The sequence below is a fragment of the Phasianus colchicus genome, chromosome 7 (genome assembly GCF_987193195.1).
Source record: "Phasianus colchicus chromosome 7, bPhaCol1.hap1.1, whole genome shotgun sequence".
NCBI classification, from domain to species: domain Eukaryota; kingdom Metazoa; phylum Chordata; class Aves; order Galliformes; family Phasianidae; genus Phasianus; species Phasianus colchicus.
Genome location: NC_143442.1, coordinates 25,228,316 through 25,252,098, shown reverse-complemented (window position 1 = coordinate 25,252,098; position 23,783 = coordinate 25,228,316). Strand labels below are relative to the sequence as shown.

The window sequence follows — 23,783 nt, the reverse complement described above, 5'->3', positions numbered from 1 at the left end:
ATAATGCTTCTCCAGAATGAGCCAGCCATAAGAATAAAAACACTTCTGTTGAGAAGGGAGGTTTTGGAGGCCTTTGTAAACTTTAGTAATGCTGCTGGCCCAGCTTGCCTTGCTTTCTCTGCTGGAAACCAGAGTGCTCCTCTGTTTTCTGGGAGGGCTGGTACAGACTGTTTGCAAAACATGAGTTGGCAGGTGTTGAGCCCTTCAGCATCTGACCCCGTGTTTCTAAACTGCCTGAGCTAATTTTCTGCCTAGGCAACTATATGAGCCTTGCTCTCTGTGGCCATACTTCTCATATCCTATTTCAGCAGCATTCTCCATCCCATTTCCTGACTCAGACCGTACCTTTACAGCAAGAGACTGGGGCTGAAAACTGTCTCTCACATCAGCTGTATCAGCCTCTGAACTGTGGAGCTGGCTCTGTACACCAGTACGCTCCAGCTGAATCTGTCTTTAAGACTAGGAGGAGCTGGTCCCTCTTCTGAGTCCTGGCAGGTGCCGCTGTGGCAATGAGTAGCCTCAGTTCTGTGCCACCTGGTGCCCCGTTCAGTCCTCAGATCTCATCTCCACTGGTGCTGAAGGATGCAGTCCAGGTGCATGCAATGCACTCCCCTCTTTCCAGCAGTACCACAGGCTCTGCTCCTCAGGTCTTCCCCGCTGCCTGGCAGGGAGCTGTAGCACACCCTGACCTTGCATCACACCAGCTTCGTGCAGCAGCGAGGGCTTTGAAGCTTCATTTGTTCAGGAGTGAACACACTCTTGCACATGTGCCCAGCAGCAGCAACAGCACCCCCGGCTTTGTGTGTGATTCTTTCCCATGAATATCTCAGCGTTGTGTGCAGCACGTGAACTCCTCGGCCACGGGATGGTGAGAATGCCTCGGAGACTGAGGAGAGCCGTTTACTTCGTACAGCTCTTTCTCTGCATAGCCACCCATTACAGTTGTTAGCTTCGCTGTTCTTCGCTGTAGGAATTTCGGGGGATCTGGGGACTGGTAGAGGCGTGCGTGCGGGAGAGCCGGGAGCAGAGCGTGTCTTGCTCCTAACACTGCTTCTCTTCTTTCTATTGACCAGCTCGCTGATTGGAAAAGACCCTTGTCCCCCCGGCCCCCTCTTCCTCCCCAGCCGCACGATTGTCACCGCCAATTAGTGCATTGTTAGGGAACACAATGGCGCCGTGGCCACTGGAATGGGCCGCTTTTGTGTGTCTCCAGTCGGCCGTAGGGGCAGTCAAGATTCATTTAGGGCCTTACACAACGTGGACAGAAAATACTATCAGAAAAGCAAAAGGGGGAAAGAAAAAGGGAGAGAGAGGTAGCAAGAGGAGAAGGGGGGGTAGCCTGCTATTCAGAGGTTAGCCCAGCTGCATGAAAGGCCCAAGAAGCAGTGCCACATTGAAGACGCCCCTTGGAACACAAAAAGGAACAGGGCTTAATAGTAATTAGTGGGCAAACTGCAAGAGCGCCGTGGCTCTCCGGCGAATTGCTGGCTGCCACCGCTTCCCCTTCCCCCTTCCCTCCGGATCCGGCCGGGCCGGGAGCAGCGCAGGGATGGGAACTGGCGGTCCTCAACTGCCCACCGTGCTCTGCAGAGGCCCCATCCAGCAGCTCTTTGTGGTTAGTAATTTGGACGGCAATCTCCAAAGCTCAGCCGAATGCGGGAGGTGTTTTGCAGGATGTAGGGGTATGGTTTCAGAATCAGCACTTTGCCCGTTTCGAGGACCTTTAAAGCAGCCCTGTTCCTTTTTGCAGCCTGGCACGGTGCACCTTACAGCTGGGCTGCATTTGTCCACATCCTGGCCCTCTTCCTCCAGCAGAGCCTCAGAGATCACCAGTGTTCTTCTTGCTTGTGTCCATTATTTCCCTCTTTACTCATATAATGATCATCCTTACATTTTTTGTGATATATTTAGGCAAAGCATCTCTGAAAGCTCAGCAGCTACGTGGAATTTGCTCAGACCAAGTACTAAACCTTGCTCTTGCTTCCCCACGAAAACCTGCATAGTGCAAATGACACCTGCATCCACCCCTTTCCGCTCATTTCTTTTTCAGGTCTCACACATCCCAATGTTTGCACTGGTATTTACACTATTTCTTCAAGCACATTTTGGCCTCGCATGGTTTGGGCTTGTCTTGCGTATCTGTATTAGTGCATAGCTGAATACATTTAATCTCTACTTTTGTAAGATTGTTGCTTTTGCAGCTTGCTGCTGTTACCATTCTCATCTGATACCCTGAATGCTAGGTTTAGTCAAGAGCTGATGAGCCAAACAATTAGCTGTGTCTCGGGAATATGCCAAGTTAATAGGTTCACAAGGCATATTTGACCTCACATAAATATGCTCATGTATTAAGGAATTTGGGGCATTCTAACTTAAGTGAAAAGTAATTTAACAGAGAGACAAATTTAGGAATGGCACTTTTTATGTTTTCAGAGGATCTAAAGAAAATCCATGGAACTAAACTGCAAGACATAGTGTAGGCTGTTCTCAGATATAATGGGCGCATATCTTGGTTTTCCTTGGATATAGGAAAATGTAACTGTTCTCTTTCGGATTCATCTCTGTTAAAATTGACCAAGACACTAACCAACCAAATGTAGTAGTGTCTGCTGGGAATGTTCCCAAACTGCAGTGCATAAAGCTGATATTCATGCACACATACATAATTCTGGGCCGCAGTCTCACTTTCACATTGAGGCTGAAAAAAACTCCCCATTTTCCCCATTAGCTGCAGCTACAACACTGCTCTAAGGTACCCAAGCAAGCCTGGGAAATGCAGTTGCTGCTCCAGTACTGGTTTTTTTTTTTTTTAATGTGAGCTGGAAGCCACAGCTACTCTGTACATCTATACAAAATCAGTTTGATTCTATCATAACAGTGCAAATGGGATTCACAACCAAGACTCTTGGTCCATCCAGAATCCCATCACAGGTTTCACACAGAGCCAAGGGTAGCACAGCAGGCATCAAGGACTTGGCTGTCATGGCTGGGATGGCTCCTGCAATGCAAACATGATCGGGAAGCTCTCAGTGTACATGTCTCACAGATAGGGCTGATTGAAGACACTGTCTCGCAATACAGAACATGTCTGTCTCACACCAGCCACAACACATCCTCACTCTGCTAATTAGCAACATCTCTGCTAGAGTCTCAGCTGAAAGGATTAAACTCTTCTCACCTTGTTCTGCTCCTTCCTCGTCCAAGGGGGGATGTTTAGTCCTGGAGGGATGCAGCTGTGTTGGCTCAGGTAAGGAGGCAACCTTGTTCCCCCCAGACTGCATTTCTTCCAAAGGGGAATTTTGTCTCTAGGACAGTCAATCTGCCCTGACTGAGGAGACACCCAGCCTCAAATCCTTGCAGGACAGCATTGGAGGTGATCAACCTAACTTGCTCTAAGGGAGTGGAAACAGAGTGCTGTCTGCAGCAGGAACTGATCTTTTTCCAGCTCAGGACCAAAGGATTGATATCCCAGCTCAGTGTGGTAAATCACATAATTTTTCTGTCTGTAAAAGCAGGAAAATTATTTATCCTTTCTCCCATTTATTGTTCCTTGGTTGCTTAGCCTGAGTGTTGTTGATACTGCCCAGTACCTTGAGCAACTGGCACAGTGAGAGGCAAATAATGAAGCTCTGTAGTGGAAGCTTGCACAATAACTTTTCCAAGTGCACCCAGAGGGGTCCTACCTGTCTTATGGCAATGTAACTGCTGGGTCCTGGCAGTGCCAGCCTCTGGCAAGCATGAGAAAGAGTTCCGCAGCTGCCTGCCCCATGTAGTGCACAATTAATTTCACTAATCTAGGGAAAATACATCAGAGTGAATTCTGCTGCAGACAGGTAGACTTCTCTGAGCAAAAAGCTGAATCAAGCTACTCCACTGTTTCTAATGGCATAAGGAATGTGTCTCATCTTTGTAGATGTTGTGCTACTCTTTTTGTCAGCCTGCTGCTTATAGAAGATCAGTTTGATTGCATTAGTTCAGTAAAAAAGAAAAAGGCCTTGTAGGAGTACTACAGAACTTGGTCATCACAGATTTTTTGAAACCCTCTGCCAGCACTTGTGGAAAGATTGAATATATTTAGAGCACATTTTTGTATCACCAGGACATAGCCCAAGCAAGGTAGCATCACCATTTGCTTGACAGTAATGCACATTGCAGTGTGGTATAGGATTTAGAGAACAAACGCCATGTTTTTTTATCCCTGCAAATCTCCTGATGTGCTCCAATTCTGTAATACTAGTCCCTGGTAAAGCTATTGCTTTTTAAGATCAGGATCCGTAAATTTCTTGCATTTCTTAATTCTTCACATCTAACTAATATGCAGGTCAAATACATTTTGACCTGTGTATTAAATCATCCTATGAATAACTTGGAAAAGGAGGTAATGTGTATAGTTCCAACCAGCGCTAACTGCTCATGCCTTCTCATTCAGTTTCTTGTATCTTTTTACTTGTGTCCAGTAAATGTTGATTATGCAGGGAATTAAATCTGTTTCTCATCATAATTTGGTTCATTCACTGGGAGTGACATGACTCACTAAGCCTTAGCTCCAGATATTTCTCCAGCCTGTGTCAAGTACTTCAAGGATGTCAGAAGCACATACTGGGAGTCCAAAGTGCCTGATCTTAGCAAGAGTGCCTCAAGGTCAGAAGAGGATGTGGTTTCATAGTACCCTTCTAGGGTACTGTAGATCAGTGGGTCAGTATGGCACATCATGGAGGTGCTCAGACACCAGAGTACAGGTGTGTGGCAGTTTCTGTAAATAAAGACCCTTTACAGTTGCCTCAGGAGGGTCCAGAATTAGTGCACCTCGAAAATGGTGATCACAGCACTTGGAGAGGCTAATGAAAAAGAGCAGTCAGAGGTGTTTTCTGATTGTGTGGTGCTTTGTATACTCAGGAAAGGCCAGGCTGAATTCTTTCTTAACAGCAATACTTTCCACATATTGATAAACTTTCAAGGCCAAGAGAGACCACTGGTATCTGCTTTGTTCATACAGAGCAGCTTCTCTGTAAAGGGCTGGTTCAGCACAGACTGGAAGTTTACTGGCAACATTTCTGTTCTTTCTCTACAAGCCACTGGGGCTGGAGGCAGCTGACCATGCTCTGCTGCCTTCTGGCTGAAGCCTGCCTGCTTCCCAGCAAGCTCTTGGTGTGCCAGCATTTCTGTGTCCCTGCTCTAGGACAGAGGAGGGGACTTCTAGACCTTTTCCATGTTGGGACAGGAAACTTCTTTGCTTTTCCTGATGCTGCAGGATTTTTCAGAAGTACAGTCAGCTTGCCCTATTTGGCACAAACTGGTATGTTTTGCATTGTTTTTTAATGCTGGAATTTTCCACAAAACAGAAACAGCAGGCTTCAGTCTGCTTGAGCATTTGTTCTAGAGGATTCTCACCTTGACTTGCATCCTAGCCCTAATATGTTTGTAACCTTTTCAGCCTCACCTTGCTGCTGTAGCCTTGTCCATCTCTGCTGCATTAGGGAGCTACTTAGGACCTTTGTCCCCAGGATAAAGTACTGCAACTGTAACTGATTTTATTTGAATTTGGATGTAGAGCAAACAAATAGATTTTCAAAGGTTATGGCCTGAGGCAGGGCACAGAAAGCATTCTGTCAAAGCTGAACTGCTCCATAGGCATCTCAGAGGAAAGGAGAGGGGAGAAAACTTCATGTTTAAAGATGACATAGATCAAAACAGGACTAATCTGAAGATAAAGCAAGCAATAATTAGTGTATATTATTGTTATTTAACAGAGGCATTTAATGGCTCCCACGTATTAGCTGGGGTTTTGTTTTGTTTTACTTCTGTAGAAGTCAGAAGCTGATTCCAGAATGAAAGCAGTGAAGCCTCGCTGCCAGGAGCCTGGCCAAGGAGCAGATCCTCAGCCCTGAGCCAGCACTGGTGGTTCTGCATGCAGGCTGCAGGGATATGGAGGTGGTGCCACTTCACGTGCAGGTAGAGGATTAGCTGTGCCATGGTGGAAACCACGGCTTCATGGCTGTTCTGATCACCATTGCTGGACATTCAGCTCAGACTGGGCAGAGCTCTGGTAGTTTGCAGGAAATGCACAGCTCTCCACTAGGAAACAGCCTGAGCTGCTGAGCGCGAGAGGAGCCAACGCTGGCCCCTTGGTCAAGAAAAAAATCTCAGATTTCATGCTTCAGGGTTGTTCATTTGGCAGCTTTCCTGAGCGCTGGATTCATTTATACCTGTAAGTATACAAATGGATGTGCAGTACAATCGCCCTGCTTGGAAATCCCAGCAGAGCAAAGTATTTACCTCTGAAAAATGTTTGGAGTAACTCCTTTGCAGTATATAGAGCAGTGAGCATTTCAGAAACAGTCTATGTATTTAAACAGTCATTACTGCCTTCTGGGTAAATAACACATGTTTTTAAAATGGTCTCTATACACAATAGGCACTAACACAATAAATCCTAATTGCTCTGAAGGACCCATTAGGCTCTATCAGGTCAAGAAATGGTGGAGGTTTTTTGAAAGTCACTCAGTGTGTTGTTACATAAGCCACAATTTGAAAGTCCATAAATAAGTATTTGCCCAATGAAGAGTGAGGGCCTTGCCAGGGCCATACTAATTTATCATGTCAACTTCACTATGGGGACTGTTTTCTTTTCAAAGGCCAGTGTTAAAAAAGAGGGGGGAGGGGTTGGAGTACTGTGCACTGTGTTTCAAAACCTACATATCTGAGAAGATTCAGGCTGCAATGTGCCCACCAGGAAAAGCAAATATAATGTTCTCTGCCTCCTCCTTAGCTTGGTGCTGTGTGAATCATGGTGAGATCCGGAGAGCTGTGAGGCTGCAGATGCCTGGGGCTTTTCCTCCTCCTACTGCTCCCTAGGACCATGGCCCCTAGGCCCCTCTGCCTGATGTGGGCTGCAGGGCAGCCCCTCAGTGCAGTTGCACCCCCAGTCGCTGTGGGGACAGACAGAGGCCACTTGTGTACATTGTATGTGCCATGATATGCACGGATAGGTCATAATGGAATTGTCAAGGTAAAGAATTGACAAATCTAGCAAGATGAGCTCTAAGTGCAGCCACTCCTCCTGATTTTCCTTTAGCTTTCCACGTGTGAAGTTTTGGTTGTGTTTTGCGAAGTGTAGCACTCAGGTCAGCTGTTAGTGCCACCCGTGTCACTGTTAGAAACCACATTTTGTGTTAATTCATTTGGAATGTGTCTATTCCATGGAGCTTTTTGAATATGACTGTGAGTTGGCATGGCTTTGTTTCCCACACTATTTTGAGATGTGTAATTGTCCAGGTATCTGTAAAAACAAACAGCAGTGATGAAAGTTTAGGTTTTCCAGGGAATTTCAGTAAGGCATGCATGGTGGAAGTGTTGAAGTGATTTAAATCCAAATTCCTGTCTGCAGCCCAAAGCTTGTAAATCATTTGCTCATGAGAAAATGCTGGCCTGCTGCTGCTGCACTTTGTGGGACTGGGTGCCAGAGTCCTGCCATGCTGGCAGCAGCTCACAGCCTCCCTGCCCCTTGCCCCTCTACCTGCTGGCCCCCAGTGTGCAGGGACTTTGTGTCTTATTTCGCACCCCCACTGGCTCTGGCAGTGAGGGGAGGTCTGTGTAGGTTCCAAGGCTTGCAGCTCTAGCAGCTTGCAGCCTTGTGGCTCAAGTGGGAGTGCAGAAACACCACTTGCTAAGCCATTGGCAGGGGGTCACTGCACGTGTGAGCACAACCCCAGGTAGGACACCCACAGCTGCCTGCGGGCCCTGGGAGCTCTTTGCAGATGCCTGCTGAGCTCCCTAACAAGGGCAATGGCAGTGGCTGGTCTTTACAAAGGGATCCCCCTTAGTCCTTTCCTCAAGTCCTTTAGAAATGACCTTGTCCCCCATAAAGGCAGTTTGCCCAGGTAAAAATTGAAGGCTGACAACACAGAGAGAACCAAGCACAGAAACACTTAACCGCCTTCTGACTTTCTGCTCCTACAGGAACCATTGCACCCCCGGGCACCTATGGGGAAAGGTAGATGCGAGTGGCCGTGACCCTGCACCTCTCCTTGGGGCTACAGCCCAGTTCCCAGGCGCAGCTATCGGCATGGGACAGCTTGAGGAACACCTCTGCATGGGGATTGAAGGTAACGCAATTTCTTAATAATGTGTAGAATTTACTAATGATGGTGGAAAGGTCTCAAGTGTGAGGAATGCTTTCTCGTTTGTCTCCAGGATTCAGCGTGGTAGGTTTGAGGCAGGCACGGGGTGTTGCTAACGGTGTATGCATACAGCGATGTGCTTGTGCTGTGTGGTAGGGATGGGTAGCAGCTTACTGACTGCGCTCGCTCTTACACCACATTTAATCCTGCTCTGGTTGCTCTGCTGCATATTCATAACAACAAAAAGGAAACAGAAGCACAGATGTCTACCTGGCTCTTAATTGGGTTTCATGCGTCCCCAGTGTAGCAAATGCAGTGTTATTTATAGCCAGGCCCTAAGAATTAGGTGCATCTGGAGCAGTGGCAGAACCCGTGCCAGGCTGTGGGTTGATGGATGGGTGGAGCAAGGCGCTGCCCCGCTCTGCCCTTCCTGTACCCCCCCTGCCTACCTGTCCCCACTGTGTGTCAGACCAAACTGATACTGCCAGAGGGAATGCTTATAGAATTGAAATACACGGGGAAAAAGGAGAATTTCTGCTCTCGTACAGCCGCATCAGCGTTTTCTAATTGCACAGCGATGATAATAAAAAGCTGCCCTCTGCTCTCAGCTGTAATTGGGGTAATCAGCTGAGGGCCATAACGAAACTGTCTGTGATTTGCCTTCTGCTGGGCTGTGACTTCACAGAAACGCAGTCGGGCAGAATTAAAAGTTATGGCTCCTGCTGCAAGGCTGTGCTGCTGCACGCCAGCGCCCTGTGCCTGTACTTTGCTGCCATGCAGCCCGACTGCAGGCAGTGCTGGAGCCGAGCGCTGTGGGGACCGGGGCGCTTTTGGCCTTTTTTAAGTTGTTCGGCAGCGGATTTGGCGGCCGCGAGCTGAGTTGTGCCCCCGTTCTTGGCTGTTGGCCTTCGGCTGCTGTCGAGGGGTTGGGATGACCCGGACGGGGTGCGGAAGGAAGGCAGCCGTGCCGCGCAGGGGGGCCGAGCACGCCCTGCCGGCAGCGGGGATCTGTGCGCTCCGAGGGAGTCGGTGTGGACGGGCAAGAGCGCAGCGCGCAGTCCGCGAGCTTCGGGAACGTCGGGGCCGGCTCCGCGAACAGCGCCGCGTGCTCGCGGGGCGCTACCCGCCGGGGAGGGGGAGGCGGTGCCGTGCCGGGGGCGGGGCGGGGCCGACATCGGGGGCGGGGCCGTAGGCGGTCCGGGGGCGTGGCGCGGCGCGGCGCGGAGCCGAGGCGCCCGCCCGCCCCAGAGCGCAGGTGGCGGCGGCGGCGGCGGCACGGCCGGTCCCGGCGGGGCTCGCTCCCGGCCCCGCTCCCGGCGCGGCGGCGACAGGGCGGGGGCAGGCGCCCGGGGCATGCGGCGGCGGTAGGACGCGCGGCGGCTATGGGCGGCCGGGGGCTGCCGGTCCCGCTGCTGCTGGGGCTGCCGCTGCTGCTGGGGCTGCCGGCGGCGGGGCGCGCCGCCTCCAAGGCGCCGGTGTGCCAGGAGATCACGGTGCCGATGTGCAAGGGCATCGGCTACAACCTCACCTACATGCCCAACCAGTTCAACCACGACACGCAGGACGAGGCCGGGCTGGAGGTGCACCAGTTCTGGCCGCTGGTGGAGATCCAGTGCTCCCCGGACCTGCGCTTCTTCCTCTGCAGCATGTACACCCCCATCTGCCTGCCCGACTACACCAAGCCGCTGCCCCCCTGCCGCTCCGTCTGTGAGCGGGCCAAGGCGGGCTGCTCGCCCATCATGCAGCAGTATGGCTTCGCCTGGCCAGAGAGGATGAGTTGCGACAGCCTGCCGGTGCTGGGGGACGCCGAGGAGCTCTGCATGGGCTACAACCGCACGGAGGCCACCACCCTGCCGCCCTTCTTCGGGAAGCCCACGCGCCCGGCCAAGGACACAGCCAAAAGCCAGCTGCCGAGCGGTAGGCAGCACCCGCCGGGCCCTGACTGCAGCCGGACCTGCAAGTGCAAGGCGCCACTCGTGCCCATCTCCAAGGAGTCCCACCCGCTGTACAACCGCATCCGGACCGGGCAGGTGCCCAACTGCGCCATGCCCTGCTACCAGCCCTACTTCACCCAGGACGAGAAGACCTTTGCCACTTTCTGGATCGGCCTCTGGTCCATCCTTTGTTTCCTCTCCACCTCCACCACTGTGGCTACCTTCCTCATTGACATGGAACGTTTCAAGTACCCCGAGCGCCCCATCATCTTCCTCTCTGCGTGCTACCTCTTCGTCTCCGTGGGCTACATTGTACGGCTGGTAGCTGGACATGCCAGCGTGGCTTGCGACCCCGAGCACCACCACATTCACTATGAGACCACGGGCCCCGCACTCTGCACTGTGGTTTTTCTGCTTCTCTACTTCTTTGGCATGGCCAGCTCCATCTGGTGGGTCATCCTGTCCCTCACCTGGTTCCTGGCAGCTGGCATGAAGTGGGGCAACGAGGCTATCGCGAGCTATGCGCAGTACTTCCACCTGGCTGCCTGGCTTATCCCCAGTGCCAAGTCCATTACCGTGCTGGCGCTCAGCTCTGTGGATGGGGACTCAGTGGCTGGGGTTTGCTACGTAGGCAACCAGAGCCTGGAGAATCTGCGTGGCTTTGTGCTGGCACCGCTGGTCGTGTATCTCTTCACTGGCAGTCTCTTCCTGCTGGCCGGCTTCGTCTCGCTGTTCCGCATCCGCAGCGTGATCAAGCAGGGCGGCACCAAGACTGACAAGCTGGAGAAGCTGATGATCCGCATTGGTATCTTCACCGTGCTCTACACTGTGCCTGCCACCATTGTCATTGCCTGCTACATCTATGAGCAGCACAACCGGGAGGCGTGGGAGCAGGCGCAGAACTGCTCCTGCCCAGGGGACCCCCACCGCCCCAAGCCTGACTATGCTGTATTCATGCTCAAGTACTTCATGTGCCTCGTGGTGGGCATCACTTCTGGCGTCTGGATCTGGTCCGGCAAAACTCTCGAGTCCTGGCGGCGCTTTACAGCCCGCTGCTGCCGGCCAAAGAAGCCAGCAGGTGCTGCTGCATACGGTGAGGCCAGCCCAGCACTGGTGGGCAGGACGGTGCTGCCCAGCATGGCCTCCTACCACAAGCAGGTCCCGCTGTCCCATGTGTGATTGGAAGAAGCCGTGGTGACCCCAGCACGGAAGGAGGAGAGGGTTGCAAAGACCCAATGTTGCAGCGCAGGGAGCGGCGGCAGAGCCACCCTGCCACCCCAGCCCCACGGCAGAGCGGAGCAGCCCAGGACCGAGTGCAGCCCCAGTCAGGGCAAGAGAGGTGCCACCAGCAACGTGGGGACAGAGGGTCAGTGCTGGGAGCCCAGTGCCACCATGAGCTGGGACACGCCATGAGGTGATGCGTGGGCTGGGTAGGTGGCAGCAGCCCCACAGCCTCTGGACGGGTTGTGCTGGTACTGGGACGAGGGGGAGAGCTGCAGCAGGCATGGCTGGTGGCAGCCCTATCTCTGGTGATTCCCACTACCAGAACTGAGCTGCTTGCCAGCGCTGGGAAGCATGAGAGGAGTTGGGATAGTAGGTCGGGGACATCCCATGTGTCACCAGGCAGAGAGCTGGTGGCCCTGGCACAGGCTAAGAGGCGGGGGTTGAACTGTACGGGTGCTGGCAGAACAGGAGGATGGGGCTCAACGAAGTCCTGCTGCCAGCCCACACAGAGCCCAGCACGCTGCCAAGAAGCCTGGGGACCAGGAGCCCTGTGCCCCCAGCAAGCACACACCTGGCTCCCTGGCAGGGCTGGTGCTTTGCTCTGCTAGCTCTGGCACTTTGGAAAGGGGTTGGCAATGCTCCACACCTCTGAGTCAGGCAAGTTTGTGGCATCTCCCCAGTGCTGTGCGGGCTGCTTGGGGTGAGGCAGGGGTCGTGGCATTGAACGAAATGCACTGTGTGTGTGTATCTGCAGCAGGAGGTCTGTGCGTGGGGTTTGTGAGGCAAGCGGTAGCTGCATGTGTTGGGAAGCAGTGGGGTCAGCCGCCAACCGGCTCCAGCCCTCCTTGCTGCTTTTTTGGAAGCTGCACCTCTGTCAGACAGCGCCAGGCTCAGGACTGAGCAGGTAATTCAGGAATAGTCAGCAGAGCGCTCACACTTTCTCCCGCAATGCAGCCTCTTCCCAGGGTTGGGCAGCAGCAGGGCACTGACAGAAGCAGTGCGAGGCATTACGCTCCGGGGACATCTGGGCCTAGGTTGGTAGGACGTGGGGGCTGTGTCAGCCCCCTTCAAGTGGGACAAGGGAGTGGCAGCAGGGATGTGCTGCTGAGAGGCAGCTGCAGCCAGCTTCTGCCTGCTTTTGAAAGAACCCGGGGGTTTAGTCTGGTTTCCCTGCCCTAAATGGGTATCACGTATGTAACTTTGCAGAAATGGTTACGTGAGTCCTTTTGTTCCCCTCCAAGCACAGCACCAAGACCCAGCTGCATTGCTCTTGTGGGACTGCCAGGGCCCCAGGTTGTTCTCGATGCCCTCAGACCACTTCAGTCAAGGAGGTTTCCAACCCTTTTAAAACCAAAGCCTGGGAAGCAGGGGACCCTCTGGTGGCACACCTACTGATACAGGTGGTGCCAGGACATGGTGTGTGTGTGCAGAGTGGTGCAGGGCCAGAGTGCTCCGTGGGACCCTCTCACAGCTCAGGGCACTGTTGCGACAGAGGTTGGCTCGCTTTGGTGTGTTGCAGTACTTCACCTTGGGCAGCATTGCACCATGTTCTGTTACAAACTGTAAATAGCTGTATATAGCTGTTTTGTACGTTCAGGAGCTGGGGTGAACTTTGATACGGGTTTGGGGCAGGTGTGTGCTCAGTGTGGGGCAGGTCAGGCGCGGCGCTGTGGGCATATGTGTGTTGTAATTCTGGGCATTAAATAGCTCCAACCTGATCCAACTTACGCCTTGCTGGACTTGTCTCTTTCTATAGTGCCTTCTGTAGATACAGCTAAACACACCATGCAATACAATGAACGAAACCATGGCAAAGGTGGTGTTTTTCTGTTTGTTTGTTTGGTTGTTTTTTTTTTTTTAAGTGTAACTGACTGTGTAAAACTTTTTTAAAGGAAAAAAAGAAATCCAAGCTCAGCTGCAGGCTTGCCTATTGAAAAGATTCCGGGAGGCTACTCTGTTCTGACCTAAGGGCAGGTTGGTGCCAGCAGCCTGGGGCTGACCCCGGCCTCAGCTCTGCGCTGCAGGCAGGGCAAGGTGTGGAGCCAGGTGCCCACGTGCTGTGGGTAACTGACATGTTGTTTTGGCGTCGTTGTTTAGTGATGCTCCTCAATTTTGTTTATGTAACTGTATTATATTTTGTGAAAAGCTGAAAAAATTTTATTCAAAGAGAAGTATAGAGATTAGGTATTTATGAGGAAAAAGATGTGTGTGTCGTTTTCTTTGCTCATATGCTTATGCTAACCTGATAATTACCACAAAAGCTTACTGTGGGGAAAGGGGAGGAGTGTGCTGGAGGGCTGTGCTGTCTTCTTATCAGCAGGGATCAGCGGGGACTTGGGAGGCAACCGCAGCAGCCCTGTGCAGATGTGCTGCGGAGAGCACCAAGCCCTGCGCAGCTCTGCCCTTAGTGTGAGGCTGTGCGCCCCGGCCCACCCAGCTCAGGAGTGAGTTCGGTCTGCAAGGTGTTGGCAGCAGGTACTGCCGGCACCACCCCTGGCTTTGCTGACAGCGCTCCTGGGCAGGCCAAGGTCGCACCTTCCTGGTGGAAGACAGTTAACAATCAACTTTTATTGGTGCTTTTGCAGTTTGCACAGTATCGGTCCCTCACTCTGCCTTGAGATCGAGCGCTGAAGAGTTGCCCTTTGGTACTTAGCAGGTGCCAGCTCTTGGCAAGGAGGATGTTGCGTGCTGATTTAAGTGTCCTTGTTGCCATCTGCTGTACACTCTCCTGTGCTGAGAAGAGTGTGAAGGGAGGACAGTTATGGGTTAAGCTGGCTGTGCTGTGACTAATGGTGCAGGACTCTACTATCTAGTTAGGTGTGTAGGCACACATGGGTCCCACTAGATAGGATCTCTTACCTGAAAGCAGCATTCCAGTGCCCCATGATAAAACTAATTGAGCCAGCAATGCACTGACTCACCTGAGCCCTCTGTGGTTAGGTACAGACAGAGGACAGCCAGCAGCTGAGCCTGCTCTGCACAGGGCAGCTGCTGTGGGGCTGTATGGGCATGCCCCACCTCAGCATGAGGACTTACCTGGGTGCTAAAGGCACCTTGCCTGTTAACAGCTGTAATGCCTGCTTGGCAGCAGGGTTACTGCCAAGGCTTCCTGAGAAGCCTCTGTGTTCTCAGTGCCTCAGAAAGCAGGGGTTTGGCAAAACTGCCATCCGCTGCCTCCTTGAGATCGATTTTGATCAAGAGAAGGGCCATCGCTGCAGTCATTTGTTGGTGAACCACCTGCAGGACTCTGTACAGCTACACGCAGCCCACCCTAATGGTGTGGTGTCACACACCTGTACTCTGTGTCCCATTGGGCCCATTCAGGCTGCCTTCAAGGCAGGTGCAGGCTCTTTTGGTATTGACTGGTGCAGTGCAGGAATTCAGCCTCACTTGGTGTAGGGAAAAGCAGTATCTGACAGAACAGGGATCTCCTGGCCCTGCAAATGGGGTTTTATATCACAGGGACAGGAGGCAAAGTGGTGATTTTGTTCCTGGAAATGCCTTGCTCCCTAAGGCAGCAAACTAGCCCAGGTTCAGCCCTGTGCTTTACCCAGCTATTAAACTGCATGTATGTATGTGAGCATGGTAGCGCAACAGTGCACTATATTCACTGCTACAGCAAGTATTTTGCCTTTTTCTCAGAGAACATTGTGAACAGCCAGGCATAAGCCCTGCTGCACTATGGGAATTAGCAGCTCGGGCTATAGGCAGCAGCCTGCCTTGTTCTGGGCTCTGACCCATCAACCAACAGCACCCACACAGCTGCTACCCCCCCCTGCAAACTCTGACCTCGATTGCTCTTGTGCCCTCTTCTGCTTGCTCAGGTTATTCGTGATGCGTATATTCTTAGCCAGAAGTAATGTTCTTGACATTTATTCAGCCTCTGAAGTGCCTGTCCTCTTAACTGCCAAACCCATACTGAAGTAGCTCTCATAAAAGTTCCCTTAGAAACAAAGTGCCCACACTCCCCATACACAAACGGAAAGGCCTTCTGACTCCCAAGGGCATCATGTAGCCCAGAAACACATCAGTGAGTTGCTGCCCATATGGACTTCTAGCACACACTGCTCACATTACTCTTGATGGGTCACGATATAGCTATTGTCTAGGCAAGCTGTTTCCTACCAGTTAAGCGGAACCATCCTGGGACTGAATGCAACCAAAGGTCACCTCACCTTAGATTTACTCTTCACAAACAAGCATTCTCATCGCAGGCTGTTGTTGCTGGGTGTTCTTCCAAGGGAACAGAGGTAGGAACACTCACTGTAATGCTAGTGTTTTAGCTATGATTCTATTATTTTTCCTTTTGCCTTTGTACGAAAAATACTGCCAACAAATAAAGCACAGCTCAGCTCCCTGCAGTACCCACCCTCCAAATGCAATTCCCTCTGAAATTGTATCTATCTTTGTTCTTCAACTGCACTCTTTAAGTTTTACTTCACACTGGTTACCTAAGAAATGCTGTAGGTATGTTTTCCAGGATCTCCCTCATATAGCCCAGAATATTAAGGGGAATTGCTATTTTCCCCTCTCTTAAAAAATCATGATTCTATTGGCAAAGTGCTCTGGGCTAAGCTACGGAAAAACTAAAACCAGTTAAAAGTTTAGGCAAAATTAAGTTGGGAGCAGCAGGTTCCTGGACAAGAGTACAGCTGTCTGAGTTGACACCCACCTGACAGCCAGATCAGCAGGATGAGCCTCGCTCTCCTTTGGCAAAAAGGTAAGTGAATGCCACAAGTTCCTGCTGAGCACCTTAGAGCTGAAGGGCTGCATCTGCAGAAACCATGTGCCAGTCCACAGTGAAGAGAATCCAGACCCATCACACAAAGTGAAAGGTACCTGGTTGTTGTAGATTCCTATTTAGCGCTCAAGGGATATTTTAAAACTTCCAGTTAGCACCAGACAGATACTGTAGCAGGCTGAGTCAAATTCCAAACTAAAACAAGTGGAAATAGCCAGGCAGTTACAGAAGGCTTCTGCTGTTCACCCAGCTGAGGGTCCTGGCCCAGGCTGCAGAGCAAGCAGCTCACAGTTGCCCAATGACCTCTGCTGCGGGCTTCAGAGACATTCCCAAGTAATCTCCGCAAAATGAACATGGGGGGAAGGTACAGGAGACAGGGGAGGCCTTAATGCACATTGATTCCACAGCCCCCCATTTCCTCTCAAACATGAAAGAAGCTGTACAGCAGCAAATAGAGGGGGAATTAAATCAGACAACTGTACAGAATACACAATTTACCTTTAACTTTAATTAAAATAGAGTTTATTAGCTTTTCTTTTAATACAAACATGAGAAAGGAAAACCACCTGAAGATGTAGCATTATTTCCAAAATTCAGTTGTGATCAATACCTGAAGTGCCAAGTTCCATGGATCTGAGAGCCAGGGGCAGGCATATTTGCATACCACAAAAGACAATATGCATCATTTTAGCAGCTGAGTGTAGCCAGACTGATTGTTACACTCAGACCCCCACTCCCTACCCCCCACTCTCAAAAGCATGTGGACTCACCATTTAGTGTGAGTTTCTGGACCTTGGCTAGATGAAGTGCACAGAAACTGTGCCAATTGGAGGGAGATCTGCTCCTAGACAAACCGCCTAGAATCTATTTGGATCCAAGAAGGGAAGATATTACAAAGGCTTGTAACAGGAAGAGTCTAGTAATACTTATCCTGCTTAGAATTCAGTTTCAGAGCCTGAAAGTAAGGTCCATTCCAAAGTCTCAGAAGGAACAAAAACCCAAGCCTTAAAAGCAGTTGCACAAAATAAAATTCACTTTGGAGGAAAAAAGAAAAAAAAGTTTTACAGAAATATTTTTGATAATTTTCAATTAATTTTTTTTTCAATCTACCTGGTTAGGTAGTCCAAGATTCTCAAACTCTATCTTATCATGATTGTAAATCCCTCCCAAGAAACAAAACCTCAATGGGAGCCAAATGGATGCACGATATCAGCTTTAGGAACTCCACTGTATATAGCACAAGAGATCTGCAGTAGAACTCGAGAAGCAGTGCTGCACACATGCCATTCACCACTGGATTGCTACGCTGTTTGGGATGGTGATGATATTTCCAGACCAACTTTCTCATTCAATGCCTCAGAAAAAATATACAGCTTGCGTCTCTTCCAGAGCAATAACAAATATTAGAAAATGAGAGAAGCACCATAATTCACAAGAAATGCAGCATGGACCCTATATATTTTAACAATACAGAAAACCATCTCTCTGCCACCACTCAAAACATACTAAGTCCTTTGACAGTCTACTGGAGTGAAGTTGTTGGTGCAGAGTTGGGATTCCTTCCTGCTGTGCAGCTTCTTGGTTATGAACAGATCACCAATAATAGCAGCTTTTAGTAGCCAAACCAGGGAAAAACCATCAACACATGTCAAGGCTGTTGTTTTCAGCTCCAGAGTGGTTTGATACTTTAAAGAGTCCCGCGTTCTGTTTTTAACACCGCATTGACCTGAAGTACGAATGCGGCGAGACTCTGGATGACAGGGGAGAGGAGGGAAGAACATTGTAACTATAGTCATGTGGTTAGTGTTTAAATTCTAAAATTTAAAACTACTTGTTATTAAAAACCTCAAGAGTTCACAGCTATAGGCCTACATAGTAAGCAAACATCTGTGGGAAAAAGATGGAGAGAAGTTTGTTTTTGCATCTCTGGATAAATTAAAGAGGAGAGAGTGGATTTGACAAAGATCTTGTCTTGCACCAAGTATGCTCCTCAAGCTCTGGGCTCCCTTGGCTAATTTTACCCCTCCTCTCCTTTTGCTGGAAGACACCATCACCGCTGGCTTGTGTGCATGGAGTGGTGGTATTCCTCCAATTCGTGTGGACGCTGGTTCATGGTGCTGCACCTTTCTCTCTCCTCAGGAGAGGATGGCATTAGAACGGCGGATACCAACTAAATTATCAGCACTGAAAGATCGTCTCATAGCAGCTTTTGACAAGTCTTTGTATTTATCTTCACACAGCCGGGAGATAGCCTGGGTATCATGTTCAGAAACAAAAGTACACATCAGAAAAGCTGGAACATTTCAAGGAAGTTTTTACAAAGCGTCATACAAACAGCACAGGCACTCTGCAGCTGTGGCACTATTGTTTTTTTTTTACCTACAAGGTCAGTAAAGAACTACCACTTTGGAAGGAAAATATTAAGGGGGTCTCTCCTCGTGCTATCAAGAACCTTATCCATTAGGAATCAAGACACTAAAAAGGTGAGTCTTGTTATCTAATGGAAAACTTGGATCCATTTCAGACTTACAAGTTCATATAAGTTATGTTCCAAATTGTACCTAGTAGCTAGCACTGGTGTTTGGGCTTCTAACAGCACTAAAATGCACATAGGCATTTATGAGAGAATAGGCTCAAGCCAAAATGGTTTCTGCACTCCCTCAAGAACCCTGCCCTTGGTCACTCGGTACAAGTGAGCCCAGAAAACAGAGGTGTATGAGAGGGCTGGCTCTATTTTCCCTTTACCTTCTCTACACCTTCTCCTCCAGGATGCTTTTTCCACCAAAGACCACTCGTGTAGTCAGGTCAAGAAGGGAGGGCAGCTCTCTGCTCAATGGCACAGCAATAGCTGGGGCATTAATACAGCTATTACATATCCACACATGTGGACAACTTCGTATTTAACTGTTTTTTCAGCCACTTACTGGCTTACCTCTGCTCTGCTCTGCTTATTTAGCTAGTCAAGCTGCCTTTATTCTGGTGTAGCCTTTTTAGTGCCAGCTTAATTATTTCCCGTATAACACACGATTGTGCAGAAAATGGTGCGTGTCCTCCCCTGCAAAGCCCATTTCTGACTGAAGCTTTCAGACACTATCAGTGCAAATAAATAAGGATACCAGTAATAAAAGGCTGAACTGAATTTCAGTCCTGAACATTTACTGCCATCAATAATTTGCCACCTATCAGCAGACAAACTTTCAGAGTGCTACAATCAGCTACAAGTCTACACCTTCCCTTTAAGGCAGCACCCATTCAGCACAGCCCAGCATTCTGACAGTTCAAAAGGTGAAAAAGCACTCTGAGCATGAATAAACCCCTAAGTGTATTTTAAAATAATTATTTACATTTATTTCTGCCGACCTTCTGGAGGCATGCATTTGGCTCGAGAGTGGCATTCTTTAAGACACTGGCTGTATGAGCTCCCAGTGCAAGACCAGACAGACTCTCCATCCTGTTTTAATGCTAGCACATCAATCATAAGGCAACCTGTGTTGACATATTTAGCCCCAGTCACCCATATGTTATAAATCAATTTTCAGCCCCTGGAATACTAATTCACTGCTTCAGAGAGGTGCCTATCTGCTCCTCAAATACTTCTAACAGAAAGGTAGAATTAAAAAGTTTAGCAAATGGTTTAAATATTTATCACATTTTAGAATTAAAAACCAAAGTGTCCTCCTATGTGTGCACATTAGTGACTGTGTTCTGGCAAATCACATGCTGTACTGAAAATTACTCTGCTTTTAAACACCAAGTCCCCATATGTTAGCAAAGAAACAGGCTTACAACCTGTAAATCATCCACTTATGCCACAGGCTCTGAGCAGTTCAGTAAACAATTTCCAGTGGAATATGAACTGCCCTACAACCACATTTACAATTAGTGACAGTGTTAGCTTAAAGTGTGAGTAACAAGGGTGAAACAAAGCAGAAGAGCTGCGTTGCTTCACTTTAAATAGAGGAATTTGTAGGCATATCATACCTATCATTCCAAAGGGCAAGGGGGGATAAGGCTTATTACCGAAGTTCAACCACCTCTGGGTGGAAATAGAAAAACTGGCACTTGGCAGAATTACTGGAGGTGGACAACAGAACTGTAAGCCAATAATCCTGCAGAACACCCCTGTCTGAATGGGGCATCAGTGTACATGGGGCCTGTGTTTAACGTCTTTGTTGAAAGGTCAACAAAAACACATATGCACGGTTGTCAACTGACAGTTGAAAGGCTGCATTAGTCAAGAGGAAAGTTTTGCCTGGGAACCCAGGTAATTTAGGTATTTTCAAAATGTCCTACGTATATCCACCAACTAGGAAGAAAGTTCGATGCTGCTTAAGTTCTTTAACATGAAGCCTCCATGTAAAAGAATGCTGTGGGGACTTGCACCAGGGCAGCCTTCTCCATTTAGCAAAAAGGGCCAGTCATCTGTATTTACACTCCTCTGGGCATGCTGAAGCGTTCCTAAGAGGCAACTATTCTAAAAGTTTGTCTTAAAATAACATTTCTTTGGAAAGGTGAGTTCTAAAGATTGTGAAAAGTAACATTAATTCAGCAGCTGTCCCCCTAACAAATGGTTTATTAAACCGTGAGAGTAGCAAGAGCACTCCCTCTAAATTTAAAAGCAGCTGTGCAGTGGGATGCAGTGGGAAACCTTCAGCTGGTAGTATTTAGAAAGGTCCAAGTGTGACTATCAGTGCTTGGAATACAGACTGTGAACAGGGAAAGACAGACAATCCATTACATATGACACTATCCTTTAAATCTTCAGTAGCCTAGCTGAACTATGGTTCCTCATATAACATCCACTTTATTCAGTGATCTGCTAGACTTCCACTCCTTCCTCAGAGAACTAACTTAGCCTAGGCACGGTTTTAGAAGTGCTAGCCAAAGGGGTTAAATCAGCCTGTAATACACTAATCTAAAAGCTTTTTGGTTTTTCTAACTACCACTTAATATGATTAGCAACAGATGCTCCTAGTACATACAGACACACACACATGCAACATCTCCTGCTCAGGCAACCTCAGACCATTACCTCCAGTTTCTGTGCTCTCTCTTTACTAAGAGGCTCCAGCAGAAAGCTCAGGTTATTGTCATCTGCTAGGGAGCGAAGATCGAAGTAGTATTTGGCGTAAACACTGGCAGGAACATTGATATTAAACTGCAGTAGCTCCAAGAAGTGTCTTTCCATCTCGTTCCTAGGAGGGACAGAAAACAAAGGAAAAAAACGCTGCTTTAGCTGGAAAAGAAAAAACCAACAAAAAAAAACCCAACAGAACAACTGGAGACCTCTAGGCTATTTGTAAAACCAGCAACTTTGAACTAGTCATCGAGAGGCCTGCATTATTCGTTTCAAGAGATGGTTCATTCACTGGTGCTCGAAACAAGGTGCAGCTTTTGGGTCCTGGCACTTTCAGCTGGAAGAGAAAGGTAGTGCCCTGTCGTGCACTCGCAGGGCTGACCAGGAGGCTCATTCTTCAGAGTTCCATTAGTGCAGCTGTACAATTCATGCGCCATTCTCACTCTCTCATACAGCCCCACGCTATAGTGATCAGATGAAAGGAATGATGTATGCTGTTTATTAGCTCTGAAGAACTTACAGACATTTTCACCAGGCTGATAACAGGAAGGGGGTTTATTGAAGTAGAGTTGGACTAACAAAAGCAGTAGGCAGATCACCACGGCAACAAATGGATCTATGAAGAGCTGCTGCTATTATCTCACAGAAAAAAGCCTCTTGAAGCAACATGGATTCATCTCCAATAAATAAATAAATAAGCAGCATTAGGTGGGAGAAGGAATTTTCTCCTCAATAGCATTAGGCAGGATAACAAAGTACTGTGTTAAAGGGTGCTGTTCGGTTTTTACTCACTCGTCTGTTCTCACAGGGCAAAATATTTGGAAGAAAGTGAGGAAAACACTGCCACAAAAAAAAGGCCATTTCAGCTACTGTACTGTGGTCAGCTAAAAAAAGTTTTTCCTGATGTAAATAAAATCAACCTGCAAGAAATGAGTGGTACCCAAACCACTCAGTGGTTGTTTTACTGGGAACAGACCTTCATCTACAGAACTTGACAACTCTGTAAATTGGTCAACTGCAAATACACGAGGAAATAAGGGGCACTGATTCAGTGGGAGCTTTTAAAATGGATGTTTTACCTATCAGAAGGGGGAAATAAATCAAAGAACCATCCAGGTTGTGTCCTGTACTGGATGGTGGGTGTCAATATCAATAGCAGCTTTGTGCTTGTTTCTAGTATAGTGGACTTGAGTACCATTGAACCTAGTGCCAAAATTAATTTCCTGTTCATATGGTCATAAGCCTATAGAAATGTAAATCAGATAATGTTTTGATGATCAGCTGATCAGAGCTTGATTTATCCTGTGAATAAATGCTCTTCACTGTCCCTTTTGTACTCACTACACTAGTTTAATTGTATAAAAATACAATTCTTCATTGGATTAACAAGTCTATTTATAGTGGTTTAAAACCTGGGAAAGCATAATTCCCATGTGTTTCCTGTGCTTTATTTACAAATATATGTGTCTGAAAGAATGAACAGCATGTGTCCCCTTAACAAGCAATCATAGCAAGATTAGCAGCTGCACAGTTAATTTTTCAGTGATTATGGATTCATTCTCATCAAAGCAAGCAAGTTTTGACAAAGGATGACTTCCAAATATCAGTTTAATTTCCTTTTTTTTCTTCCCATAGGAATATGTAAATAAAACCAAACCAAAAACCCTTTTCAGTTAAAAAAAAAAAAAAGCCATTGCACAACTACAACTATGAAAGCTGGCAATTAAGCACAGTGCCAACCATTAATTGAAGGCAGTATTATAAGCTTAAAACTCAGTTTTGCTGAATATTCTAAGCAGTTTTCCAGGGCTCTGTCTGTGGTAAAATTACCCAATCTGAAATAAGTGAACTCTGCCCTGCTGCAGCAGTGCAGGGCCTGGCTGGGCACTCCGGACACTGTCAGAAGGGGGTTGTGCAGTTTCTGGCCAGACCTAAATTCAAAGGTCGAAACCATTTCAAATTAGATGGGATCACAGGAAAAAAAAGAAAAATCCAAACTGAGGGAGAAGCAGCAGCCTAAAGTCTTTTTTTCCCCTACCACCACCACTGCTTTGAAAATGTTAAGTACCAACAATTTCAGAAGATCCAGCATCAGCAATAAAGAATAAGCATCCTGCTTATTACAGATGTTTCAGCGCTATCAGTTTGATTTATCCCAAGGAGGACTAGAAGAAGACACATCAAAAAGAGCAAGATGTATACCCTGGCACTCCCAGCATCGCTGACCTCACTTCAGCCATCTCAGAGCTATTTGCAACAATGCTTCAAGTGTGTTCCTCAGAGAGATAAGCACTCGAGCCAGGTTGAGTGAAGATGCACATTGTGTAAAATCACTAATTATGCTTTCCTGAAAGCATGGCTGCATAGCCCTCTTTTGGGGACAAAGAACCCCCAGACAAGGAGTACCTATAAAACAAGATACTATGTTTCCTGTTGCTGTTTGCAAAGCAAAATAATTTGAAAAAAGAAGAACTTTTGGAAACTAAAAGTGGGGGAGTTTTCTGTATTTCCTTCATCCCTGAAAACTAGAAGGAAGAGCACATTCCTTTTACTGAGGAGTCCTAGATAAATACTGTATTTTAAACATTAGCTTTAAGCTGAATCCAGAGAAGAAAACTTTGGGCAAGGACAGAATATCTGACATAGGGAGCCTACCAGTGCTATGTGCAAATTGCTACTGCCTGTTT

At 48.3% G+C, this 23,783-nt stretch overlaps 2 protein-coding genes across 2 annotated transcripts in view; one reads left to right on the top strand and one right to left on the bottom strand.

Annotated features, from left to right (window-relative positions):
• The first annotated feature begins 9,474 nt into the window (after positions 1-9,474).
• On the top strand, positions 9,475-13,005 carry FZD5 (frizzled class receptor 5). Its single transcript, XM_031601256.2, has one exon. The coding sequence runs from the start codon at positions 9,503-9,505 to the stop codon at positions 11,231-11,233; it is 1,731 nt and encodes a 576-aa protein (XP_031457116.1). The 5' UTR covers positions 9,475-9,502; the 3' UTR covers positions 11,234-13,005.
• A 4,453-nt stretch (positions 13,006-17,458) lies between these two features.
• Positions 17,459-23,783, bottom strand: part of CCNYL1 (cyclin Y like 1) — a 33,092-nt gene continuing 26,767 nt past the window's right edge. The window contains exons 9-10 of the mRNA XM_031601257.2: positions 21,052-21,214; positions 17,459-18,271 (exon numbers count right to left, since the gene is read on the bottom strand). Of these exons, the coding sequence (XP_031457117.2) occupies positions 18,155-18,271; positions 21,052-21,214 (280 nt within the window). The 3' untranslated portion in view covers positions 17,459-18,154. The remainder of the gene's footprint in view (positions 18,272-21,051; positions 21,215-23,783) is intronic.